Genomic DNA, 13,188 nt, shown 5'->3' on the forward strand with positions numbered 1-13,188 from the left:
TCACAACCTAGATAGGCTTTGGCTACCTATCGTGAAAGGTTGCAGTGTCAGTCCGCATATTTCCTTACCTTAGGAAATAAACGACACTAGTGTGGTATAGCACTGAATGATCTAACGGATGAGATAAGTCTTTCTTGTTATTTACCGAAAGACGAAGTCTCGGTGATTGTTATTTCTTAATCATTGTTGACATAACATTGAGCATACGATATTGATTATGCACTACTTTGATTTATCAAATGGTGCGGATTTTTCGCAATCCAAGAATCCTGATATCTTGGGTAGTGGTGATCAATGTCTAGAGGTGCTAGTATTGTTATTGCAATGAATCGTGTGCTGGGTGAGTCCAGTTTGATAATATCCTCAAGAGGTGTTCGAAAAAGGTTTTATTATTCAGAAACCCGGCCGGTTGGAATTTATTCCAGAATAATAAATAAAGATTTTGAACTAGACAACTCTTGGAAAAAGATATTAATTAATTAAAGTCAAATAGCAGACTTAAATTAATTAATGGATATTTATATCTTAAACACGAGAAATAATAAATTAAAGAGGTAAAAGCCCGGATTACTCGTAATTTGGGATTGGACGGGCAGTCAATATTATTATACTATAGTGGATGATAATAATATTCTGTTTGGACTTATATTAAATTGGGGCTCAATTTAATTAGTAAAAGTCCAACAGGTTTGGCCCAAGTCCAACCTCCATGGATCCCTAATCTGGCCCACCTTAACTCAATATAAAAGGAGATTAGAAAGGAGACTTAATTGAATTTTAATCATTAATTTTCGTGCTCCCCTCTGGGAGTGGACGAAAAATCGGTTTTTGACAAAACTGATATTCTGTCTTCTTTCTAATCAAGCCCTTTTCGATTCTGACAAGCTTTGCCCACCCAAAGGTCATAATCTGAGTTCGGGATACAGATTAGAAGATTTATGGTTGAGTACGAAGATCATCTCGTGGAGAAGGCGCAAGCAATCGACGATTCTTTGGAGAATCAAATCGGTAATTCTAAACCGTAGGAAATCATGAATTAGGGTTCTTATTCCTTAAACATGATTTATTTGTGTTCTTGAATGCAATTTGATTTGTTTAACATGTAGATAATTAATCCCATAATCGGTCAAATAGATCTGTAGATCTGATTTATTTGTGTATGCATGTCTTCCGCTGTGCAAGGGGCACCAATCCCCAGCAATTGGTATCAGAGCCAATTTTTGGCTCTGATTATGTGGATTAATTTCATGTTATGTGAATTGTATGATCAGATGTGTTTTCGTTGCTCGTTATTTTTTTTATAATATGCAAAGTTCGAGAACCCTAGATCGAAGAATGCAATCGATCTTCGGCGTTGGAAGTTTCCGCCGGTTTATGCGACAGCAACAATCACCCAAAATTACTTTTTGTTAATGGGTGAATTCAATTATATCCAAGTCATGATTACATATGTAATGATTACGTGATTTGATTAATTAAGTATTATGTTTGTTTTTATGATTCAATTATACTCGTATGTCTTGATTAACAAATTGTTTTTGTTGGGTAATCATTACATCAAATTTCAATTTGATCATCCTTTCCTTACGGTAAATTTGTTTGAATCAAATTGTCATTGCGAAAAATCTTCGGAGGACTATTCTACATTGGGATATCTGCAAGATTGGCGTGACAAACTGGGCAACTCCACTAGCGTGAACTGTGGAGGTTAGTTGAGCGCACGTTTGTGTTACTAACTTACAGTTACAGACACAATTTGGGCAAGCCAGCAACGGCAGGCCAAGTAGTCAGCCTTGGCAGCCTGTCAAGGTTGGCCAAGCTGTGATGCAACAAGACGACGCAGCAGCAGCAGCGCCGCTGTCCGGCAGGCTATGCCATCGGATTTCCGATTGGCGCCGGCGGAGAAGCACAGCAGCGATGGGTGGAGACGAGCAGCAGCGGCTGCAGGCTCAGTGGGAGTGCAGCGGTGCTGAATTAGGGTAATTTTCCCTATGCGCGACGCTCGCACGGGTGGAACCCGTGCAACGTCGCATCGCCTCGTCTTGCGAGTTCGCGTTCCAAATTTTGATTAGGGTTTCCAAATCCTTGGATTCATTTTTGGAAATAATTCAAGATATAATTTAGAATATGATTTGAATATATCTTAAGTGGATTATCCAAAATGTAATTTTTAATTAAATTATGGATTAATTGGATTTTTATCCTAATTTTATGGGTTTTGATAGATTTAATTCTATCTAGATAAATCCTAGATAAATTAGGATAATAATAATTAATTTTATTTTTGTCTTATGATTTATATAGATTTAAGTCTATGTGATAAATCCTAGATAGACTAGATAAATAATTAATTATATTTGGATTTTATCCTTATTTTATGGATTTAGATATATTTAGTTATATCTAGATAAATCCTAGATAAATTTGGATAATAATTAATTTTATTGTCTTATGGATTTATATAGATTTAATTCTATGTGAATAAATCCTAGATAGACTAAGATAAATTTTAATTATGTTTATCCATATCTTGTAGATATTGATAGATTTATATCTATCTAGAATATATCTTAGTAGATTTGGATAGTTAAAATCCATGTTTATCTTTTTCTTATGGATATTTATAGAATTAATTCTATTTAGAAAATATCCTAGTTGAATTAGATAATTAAGTTTATCTCTATCTTATAGATATTGATAGATTTGCATCTATCTAGAATATATCTTAGAAGATTTAGATAATTATTAATCCAATATTGTAATTATTTTTTGGGTTTCAGATAGATTTAGTTCTATCCAGTTAAATCCTAGTTGAATTAATTAATATTAATTCTAGTTTATCCTAATTTTATGGATATAAATAGATTTATTCTATTTAGAAAATATCCTAGATAAATTTGGATAAAGATAATACAAGATAATCCTTATCTAATTGGATTTTGATAAAATTAGTTTTATCTAGTATAAATCCAAATAGAGTTGATATATTCTAGTTTCTTATTCTAAATAATCTAAGATTTTTTTAATCTTAGAATGATTGGATTTTATCTTCGTCTTATGGATTTGGAGAGATTTGGTTCTATCCTGAAATATCCTGGTATGATGATTTAGATAATGATAATCCAAGATTAGTTTATCTTGAATTTTAGGATTTGATTTTATTCATGTAAAATCTAGAATAATCCTAAGAGGATTTAGATAGATTCTATTCTATCTAGATAAATCCTAATTAATTTGGATAACCATTATCCAAGATCTTATCAAATCTGAAATTCCTACTTTGGATAAGATAAGGGATTAATTATTTAAGTAAATCTCCCTAGATTTATTAAATAATTTAAATAATTATCAAGTGTGATTAATTACCAAGGATTAAATGGATTTATCTGTTTATTTGGTATTAATCTGCTTTAAGTGGATTATCTGCCTTATCCGCTTAATTGATAATTATGCAAAAACCATGTTTAAAATGACTAAGCGATAATTACAACAGTGTGTTGTATATGGTCTCCATAAATTGGTCTATATATGAAGCAGTTTCTAATATTATCGCGACCCACCTTAGTGGGAGCAATAATCCTACGAAATAGCAAGTTCATTAGATTAGACTTCTTAACAGTAAATTGTTTAAACTAGAAGCATGTTTCTAATATTATCGCGACCCACCCTAGTGGGAGCCATAATCCTATGAAATTGCAAGTTCGTATGTTTAAACATATTTATGAGATAGCTATGGAATTTTGTTAGTGGCGTATGAAAAGCCTGCTTATGTTGTATGTTCAAATAGGAAATAACAGGTTCCCTAGATCCAGCAAATCCACTAGATCACGTGGTCTAGGAACTCGTTGATCGCAAGGAATCCCGGTCGTCGGACACACAGAGCACTTCTTTCAAAAACCCTCAACCACTTTACTAAACCTAGTATAGGGAAGTAGGGATCGATCCCACAAAGAAGGATGCGTAATACTCATGTTCAAGGATTTGGGTGTGTTTTAACTAACAGCGACATCGTCTTCTACAACCAAATTGCGTAAAACTTCTTAAGAAATTCAACATGAGCGAAATTAAAACAGAGCAACTGACTTTTAAAATCAAATTAATGCATAATCAACGAAGAACTCTAATAGATCTGCATACTCTAGACGAAGCAAAACAGAAAAAACAAGAAGAAAACAGAATCTATCGAACTACTATCTTTCCACACGCCGAATCCAACCTCAGACGCTAAATCCACTCCCGATCCAAGCGTCCGACACGAACTCCAACCAACAGAAACTCTTCATCACGTCATATTTAAACAAGTGAACTCCGAATACTCAAATAACCACCAATCTATCAAATTTTCAAATTCCATATCAAACACCACAACATCAAAATAAAACAGGAGATCGACATAACATTTGAAGAAATAAACTAATGGCAGAGAGATCTATGCAAATCGACTTGAAATTTTAACCATAAACGCAGATCAACAAACTTTAAAGACAAAATAAGCATCATCAACAAAGAAGGTCGACTCCCAAAAAGTGAAGTTCGACGTAAAAGGGGCAAAAAAAGGGAAATTTAAAAAGGAATTGATTTCGCCCCTCGGGTGGTGTTGAACCACGAAATTTCAAAGAAAGAAACCCTTTTTCCCCGCCCCCCATCCTTCCCAAAGTGTGTGTAAGTAGCTAAGGGGGAAAAAAGAGTGTATTTTTTTCTTGCTCTTTTTAGGCTTTTGAGTGGGGCCCAACGGGTATAGATAAGACTTTGATCCCCTCGTTTTGACTCTGTCCCCCAATTTTCCTTGTAAATCCGCCACCGTTCCTTCCCTTCGGACCATCCCCGATTTTTAATCTAGCGATTTTTTCACACACCGGGTTGGGGAAAAGGGTTTGACCACAAATTATAACATTTTTCCACATTACCGATGCATGAAATTAGCCTTATCCCCTACATTGAGAAGGGTATCAAAACAAAAAATTTTAAAAATATTTATGGTAAAAGCGGCAATATTTGGCGGCCCTGCCACCTGGTCTGGACTATTCGTCGATATTGTGACTAGGAAATGTTGGAATGAATTTGAGACCCCCCCTAAACTTATTTGTTTTCAATTTAGATACATAAATTGTTTTTTGGTTATTTGCGATTATGTATCGAAGTATGTGATAAATAGTTTTATTTCTTCTCCCAAATTTTAATAACACAACCAAAGAAACAAAAAAAAAGGGCCCAAAAATTATGTGTTGAAATGTAAATGGATAAGATTTACCGTTTGAAAATTTAAAAAGTTTGTATTCCCAATTTTTCCCTCTATTTCCTTGACAAAATTCTAAAAGAAAGTTCATGAATGCATTTTATGAAATGTACTTGACAAGTTCTTTGAGATAGAAGTTCAAACTACTTTTTTTAAATTTTTAAGAAAGAAAAACGTCTTGGTTTATATTGATGAAAGAGGAATATCCAAAAAGGGGCGATGCCCGATTCATTGGAATATCCAGAGAAAAAGAATATTTTGGGGAAATCTTCCGTTTCTTCCTCAATATTTCTACCCTGTTTTTTTCGTCAAATGAAAGGAAATTTGATAGTAGGGTTTGTTCCCAAAACCTTCACATGATATTCACTTTATTCTAATAGAGGAAAATAACATGATGGATGACAAATTTTTAAAGGCTACATCTTTCCTATGTCTTAGTTAATTCGAAAAATTAGCAATGGAAAGAATGAAAGGAATTGTCATCAATGCCTGGAAAAAGCAAAAAAGGAAAAGAAAAAATGGGGTAAAAAAGAAAGTGAAGATGCTTTTAAATTCGGATTGACCTTTCTAAAGAAGGACAATGACTTAGATAACAATGTAACTTCAAAAGGAAAAGATCTTAATAAAATTTTTTTATTTTAAAAGGGGGAGCTATTTATTTATGCGCACTTAATTGTTTAGTTTTGATGTTAGAGTTTTGTTTTTTTGAAAAAGTCTTGTTTAGAATGAATTTATATTAGTTTTAAACTTGTTTATGATTAAGCGGTTTGATGTCTTTTTTATAATACGGCATTATTAAAAATGTGATTGAGGTATGTTTTAAGATTGTCCCAATTGATAGAAAAGGTACGGGTTCTATAATCTTCACGGCAAGATAAGTGTTTGTTTACATCAATACTAGATTCTTTGATGAAGATTATGAGAAGAACTACAAGCCTAACAAGCATGATAATTCTCAAGATAATGAGAATATCTATTTTCCATCTTAACCAAGAAGTCATACCATTAGATGCTTATGCACTTAGAAAATCAACATTTGTACCTAAGATTATAAGAGTCATGTCGTAGTGGGAGCGTTCCTTGCGAACATAACAAGTTCATGGGTCTAAGAGAGTCTTTAGACTCAGTTTTAGATCGACTTGAATCTAATCCCTGTAACTACAAGGACACATTGACTCATTCAGATAATCGTTCTTGATAAGATGATAGATTCTGAATAATAATCTAAGATAGACAAGAATGTTTGCAAGACTTGCGATACTACAACATATCATCCACAATTATAGATAGTTCACTTGGAATAATACAATGTTAATTCATTAAGTACGCATTAAATATCAATTTATTTTTAACCTATTGTAGCAGGGATTTCAGTAGGGATTTGAGGAGAACTACTTGCTTTCTTCCTAGTTGAAGAGGAAGTTTTACCTATACATAACAAACACAGAATTAATATACAATATATCATCCACAATTATAGATAGTTCACTTGAATACTCTGTTACCTCATTTAATATGATTTTTCACTTTATATTACTTCATTATCATAACTTATTACTTCATTATATGAATTCAATACTTCACAACAACTAGATTATAGTTAATAGGAAAACAGATCAGTTACATTACCTCATCACATAAAATATGTGGTTCATTTGAATATGCAAAAATGCAGCAGTTAATTTTAGTTCTAAATCCTAAACTTATACAAAACAGTAAACATATACTTCATTTTTAGAGTCATTTACTTCATTGTAATGTTTTATTACTTCATTTTAGTAATAAAACCTATTGTATAACTTATTACTTCATTATATGAATTCAATACTTCACAACAACTAATATACAACATATCATCTACAATTATAGATAGTTCACTTGGAATACTATGTTAATTCATTAAGTACACATTAAATATCAATTCATTTTTTACCTTTTGTAGTAGGGATTTCAGTAGGGATTTGAGGAGAACTACTTGCTTTTTTCCTAGTTGGAGAGGAATTTTTACCTATACATAACAAACACAGAATTAATTTACAACATATCATCCACAATTATAGATAGTTCACTTGGAATACTCTGTTACCTCATTTAATATGATTATAGATAGTTTAATATGATACTTCATTATCATAACTTATTACTTCATTATATGAATTCAATACTTCATAACAACTAGATTATAGTTAATAGGAAAACAGATCAGTTGCATTACCTCATCATATAAAATATATAGTTCATTTGAATATGCAAACAATGCAACAGTTAATTTTAATTCTAAATCCTAAATTCATACACAACAGTAAACATATACTTCATATTTATAGACTATTACTTCATTATCATGTTTTATTACTTCATTTTGGTAATAAACCTTATTGTATACACACATCATTTATATTACTTCATTATAATAATTTGTTACTTCATCTTATCAATTTACTACTTCATTAAAAAGAATATGTAGTTCATTTTGATGAAAAACATAACAGTTAAGTTTAATCCAAAAATCCTAAACACATTAATAAGAAACACAATATCAATATACAACATATCATCTACAATTTTAGAAAGTTCACTTGGAATACTCTGTTACCTCATTATCATAATTTATTTCTTCATTTTACAAATTTAATTCCTAGGTTTTACCTTTTGGATCTGGAATTTTGTTTCCAGCATCTGCATCGAGGTTCCGAGTTGCTTGTTTGATAGCCGGCTGCTTGCGAGTCGATTTTTGTACTATTTTGACAAAAATCAGAATCGAAGTTAGGAATGAGATGAACTTAATGAAATAAATTAAGAGTAAGAACTTTGAAAAGATTCAGATGTGTATTACCTTCACTAGAATTTCGGCCAAAACGCAAGTGGCGGCTAGAATTTTCCGTTGAAGATTTTCGAGTATCAACCATTTTGTAAATGTGGATTCGATGTAGATGCTTAATGGTACAAATGCTCATATGTCGTCGATTTTAGTCGTAGATGGCCGGAGATGAGTGGTGAAGATGAAGATTCGTCGTCGGTCGTAGGGTTTTGTGAGAGAAATTTTGAGAGAGAAGTAGGTTACAGCGGAAGACTCAAAGCGGGAGTGTAAAATTTTGGAAATTTTGATTTTTTACCCTAATATGAAATTACATAAATACCCCGCTGAAGTAAATTGTGTATATAATGAACTACGAAAAATAACCTTTGCTTATTTAATCTAGCCCTTGATTTTCTTGATCTTGTGGCTATAATTTATTCTCTAGTTATATACTTAATGGGCACTTGCCCTATATCACTACTCTAATATTTTTGATTGGATACATAATGCATGCTTTTCTATACTTGCATATAGTGGTCAATTTATTTAGTACTAGCTGTTTGTTTCACTAATATACTATAGTAATATATTTATATTTAAATTAGGATTCACACACTATTTCTCCTGATCCATCTCAAATCGTAGTGCATTACCTTCTTCGAATCCACACGCGATGAAGAATCTGAGCTGGATTTACCTAACTCAAGAGTTTGGAGGCCCTTATAATTTTTATAGATATAACATATTTAAATTTATATTAAAAAGCGTTATTACACATTCTTAAATTCAAATTTATACTATTCCCTATTAACTGGGTCTCCGTAGTGTATGCATGTGAAAGTAAACTATAATCTCTTTTAAATAAATCTGAAACATAGATAAAAATAATGCATTTATGTTTAATGAAGGTGAAACTAGCCCAACCAAGAGTGATGGACTGCGGCCCAACCAGATCATCACACATGTCATAAAACATGCAAGCGCCTTGGAAAAAAGGGAATATTAAAAAAATATAGTAATCCAAAAAATCTGGTCGCCTATCGAGAAGTCATTTTTGCAGAAACTAAAAAGCAGTTTCACTTCACGCATATCTGGGTGTGGGTGTGGGTGTGTCTCTCAACTGAATAAAGCGATCATGGACATCCGATTATGGTCAAATTATTGGTGGTGAGGTGTGAGCTTGTTCACGAGGGCATGCTGCACTGCACACCTATCTCTATCGTCCTTCGGTGATTCACCTCTCGCCACGTCGCTTCTTCCCCCCTCTTTTTTGGGGGATTATTTTACTGGGAGCTGCTTGATCGTGCTTAATTTGGGGATATGGACATGCCGATCATGCACGATAGCGACAGGTATGAGCTAGTTAGGGATATCGGGTCGGGTAATTTCGGAGTCGCCCGGCTCATGAGGGATCGCCAGACGGGAGAGCTTGTTGCTGTTAAGTACATCGAGAGGGGGGAGAAGGTAAGTGGAATGAGAGCAATTTAGCTTTTATTTTTTTATCAAGATTGAGTTTTTTATGTTTCTTTTTATCACAAATTGTTGTTGTTCATGCTGTAGATTGATGAAAATGTGCAGAGAGAAATCATCAACCATAGGTCTCTCAGACATCCAAATATCGTCAGATTCAAAGAGGTAGTAGTAGTAGTAGTAGTAGTAGTATCTATTTCTTCATCCTTGCTTCATCATGATAAAAGGAGTACTATCTCTCTGCATAAATTTGTATTTTAGGTTATACTGACGCCGACACATTTAGCCATTGTGATGGAGTATGCATCTGGAGGAGAACTTTTCGAACGTATATGCAACGCAGGGCGATTCAGTGAGGACGAGGTACCTTAGCTTCTTATCACATTTTTTATGTATTTTGTAGTATATGTTGTAATCAATCTCTTTTTGGTATTTAGGCAAGGTTTTTCTTCCAGCAACTAATATCAGGGGTCAGCTACTGTCATGCTATGGTATTTGTGATCAATCTGTCTTTTCTGTGTTTCCCCCTTCCTAAACTACACCCCATTGTTTTACTTATTATGTACTCATGTATGAAGCAAATTTGCCACCGTGATTTGAAGTTGGAGAATACGTTGCTCGATGGAAGCCCGGCTCCTCGCCTCAAAATTTGTGATTTTGGGTACTCAAAGGTATCCACTTGTGCTTCTTTGATCACTTTTCATTAACTTATGCCCCTTTCTGTTGAGACATTGCTTGCTTGTTTTAGTCGTCTGTGCTTCATTCACAACCAAAGTCGACAGTCGGTACCCCTGCATATATTGCCCCTGAAGTGTTGCTCAAAAAGGAATATGACGGAAAGGTGAGTAGTTAGTTTATGCAAACTGAAGCTTAAAACTTTCCTTTTCCCATTATTCTGTAGCTATAGCCTATAAACAAGTGTTATGTTCCCCAGAAACAGCCAAAGGGTAGCAAAAGATAGAGTTGACTAAGTGAAATAAAGAAATCAGTTAGGTAGTAAGTAGTTCCACTAAGATCTGGAGATTGGTCTAGAAGAACATAGAAAGATTCCCAAAGAGGAAATAAAATACATTATGCCATGACCAGTTGCTCTAAGAGGAAGGTAGTTGAGCACACAGAGAAGTCAACACATTACAAACGAATGTTATATTGTGCAAAGTAAGATAACAAATGTGATATTTTATGTGTTGTTTATAGATCGCAGACGTCTGGTCTTGTGGAGTAACTCTATATGTAATGTTGGTTGGTGCATATCCATTCGAGGACCCTGAGGAACCCAAGAACTTTAGAAAGACTATACAGGTACCTAGTGATAGTGCATCCTAACTTCCTTTGTGTCTTGTCCTTCCCTCATCGGGGCATTGGCTTGTTTGGCAGAGAATCTTGAACGTTCAGTACACCATCCCAGACTACGTTCATATATCCCCAGAATGTCGTCATCTGATCTCAAGGATCTTCGTGGCAGACCCTGCAAAGGTCGGTAGTCAATCATCTTCACAATCTTGAATATCATCCTTTTCATAATGTAAGTTTGCTTCGACAGAGGATTTCAATCCCAGAGATCAAGAACCACGAGTGGTTTCTAAAGAACCTGCCTTCGGATTTGATGGACAACAACATGGAAAACAATCAGTTTGAAGAACCAGAACAACCTATGCAGAGTGATAGTGAGATTATGCAGATAATAACTGAGGCTACCATCCCACCTGCTGGAACCAACAATCTTAACCAGTATCTCACGGGAAGCCTCGACATTGATGATGACATGGACGAGGATCTTGAAAGCGATCCTGATCTTGACATCGATAGCAGTGGAGAAATAGTGTATGCTATGTGATTTGATATTTCTGTTAGAACATGGATGCTTTGTTTCCAGCTCATCATTGCATTTAAGCCTGCAAGCAAAGAAAGTTTGTTATATTCTCTACATATGGCATTTTGTAGTTTGATGATGATTTCCAAATCAAGTACCACTACTTTATTTGCTGTGTTTCAACCTTACCACTGTCTTAAGTGCTGGAGTTAAGTATTTTTATAGAATTAATACTTAGTTGTGGATGAATATGAAAATCATTTCATACAGAAGCACAAATGAATAGAATTAAATGTTGAAGAATTTACAGCAGGCACTTGATACACATTTGTTCATATAATGTATGACAAAGAATAAGTAATACTAAACCCATCTCAATATGAAGAGTTCTGACACTGGGCCTTATTGGGTCAACACTTTCAGTCATTTTGTCAAGGAAAAACCAAATTACTCCATAAAACAAGGAAAATGCTGTGGAGTACATTAATACTCCCTCTGTCCCCGATTAAGAGTCACACTTTTCCATTTCGGTTCGTCCTCAATTAAGAGCCACACTTCATTTTATTATAAAACCAATATAAAAAAATGGGTCTCACATTCCACTAACTTTTTCAACCAACTTTTCTTTACATTTCTTAAAACTCGTGCCCGGTCAAAGTTTGACTCTTAATCGAGGACATAGTACATTATTATTAATTTGTTACAAAGTACAAATCATAAAAGTTCATTAGACAAAGTTATGTTATTTGCAACTATCATCAAATGATAAGCATGACAAACAAATATTCCAAAAATAATGTCCCATTTAGTATAACATTTTGCAATAGCATTGCCTTGAGCATGCATGATTTGTGTGGGTCAACAAAAAAAATGAAATGGAATATGCTTTTCTGTAAATAGCGAACAAACACTTTTGTTTCCTATGACAAAGCACATAGTTTCATTTTCATAATATATGATGATATTTTGTAGACAAGCAAACATAGGACCATGTCAATTGTCATGGTCCTAGTGTAACACTTTATGAATTAATTAATTTAGATTTGGTGAATGTGGTTGGGTTTGTGGTAAATCAAGGCAACTCAGCCATGTCTGCAAATGGTGGATACCAAATTTCATCAGTTCCATATGTGGGCATTTCTCCTTAAAAAGAGAGAGAGAAAGTTAGATTGGTTTTGTGGAAGTATAAAAGTTTTGTTTTGGTTATGAAATGCAAGAGTTACTAGTATTAATTTATGTTGGATGGAGCTGATTTGATATAATTAAGCACACTACCAAATTAAAAGCGGGATTATCCGTCTTTTTTGTACAGTAGTTAAATATGTAACCAAGGATGTATTCACATATCATGTATCAAGTAGACCCGCCCAAGATTTAGCGAACCGGCAGTTAAAACGGTTACGGTTCCAAACCGAAACCATGAGAATTTACTCGAACCGAAATGTCAATTTTTGAATTATGGTTCGGTTCAAGTTCAAATTTTTTTGAACCGAAACCGTACCGGAATCGCCGGTTCCAGGTGGTTCCAAACCGGAACCGCGAAAAACCACCAAAAAACCGTGAAAACAAGCCGGAACCGCAAAAAACCGGGGGTTTGGAACCGAAACCGAAACCGGCGGTTTTGGAACAGAACCATAACCGCGAAACACCATCGCGGTTTGGTTCCGGTTCAACAATTTCCAAAATCGGAACCGGCGGTTCCAAACCGTAACCGATTCCTGAACCATGGGCACCTCTAGTATCAAGTCATCAAGTTGCAACTAGCTAGCTGTTGACTTCCAACATCCTGCAAATACATAACAGTTTGCACCCTTGCCATAAGTATATCACTACCTATTTTTGTGATGCTCAACTTTTTTTGTCTTTTGC

At 34.2% G+C, this 13,188-nt stretch overlaps 1 protein-coding gene across 1 annotated transcript; it reads left to right on the forward strand.

Annotated features, from left to right (window-relative positions):
• The first annotated feature begins 9,071 nt into the window (after nt 1-9,071).
• Nucleotides 9,072-11,487, forward strand: LOC125185138 (serine/threonine-protein kinase SRK2E). Its single transcript, XM_048081631.1, has 9 exons — nt 9,072-9,500; nt 9,597-9,671; nt 9,768-9,869; nt 9,944-9,997; nt 10,085-10,177; nt 10,255-10,347; nt 10,704-10,808; nt 10,884-10,982; nt 11,050-11,487. Exons 1-9 carry the CDS (start codon nt 9,357-9,359, stop codon nt 11,341-11,343), a joined length of 1,059 nt encoding a protein of 352 aa, XP_047937588.1. The 5' UTR covers nt 9,072-9,356; the 3' UTR covers nt 11,344-11,487.
• Nucleotides 11,488-13,188: the final 1,701 nt, after the last annotated feature.

This window comes from Salvia hispanica, chromosome 4 (assembly GCF_023119035.1).
Source record: "Salvia hispanica cultivar TCC Black 2014 chromosome 4, UniMelb_Shisp_WGS_1.0, whole genome shotgun sequence".
In the NCBI taxonomy this organism is placed as follows: domain Eukaryota; kingdom Viridiplantae; phylum Streptophyta; class Magnoliopsida; order Lamiales; family Lamiaceae; genus Salvia; species Salvia hispanica.

Bases quoted from the DNA above. Each gene is read 5' to 3' on its own strand.
- LOC125185138 (XM_048081631.1), top strand. From the start codon at position 9,357: ATGGACATGCCGATCATGCACGATAGCGACAGGTATGAGCTAGTTAGG. The intron at 9,672-9,767 runs GTAGTAGTAGTA...TTTGTATTTTAG, and splicing joins ATATCGTCAGATTCAAAGAG to GTTATACTGACGCCGACACA. The intron at 9,870-9,943 runs GTACCTTAGCTT...TTTGGTATTTAG, and splicing joins GGCGATTCAGTGAGGACGAG to GCAAGGTTTTTCTTCCAGCA.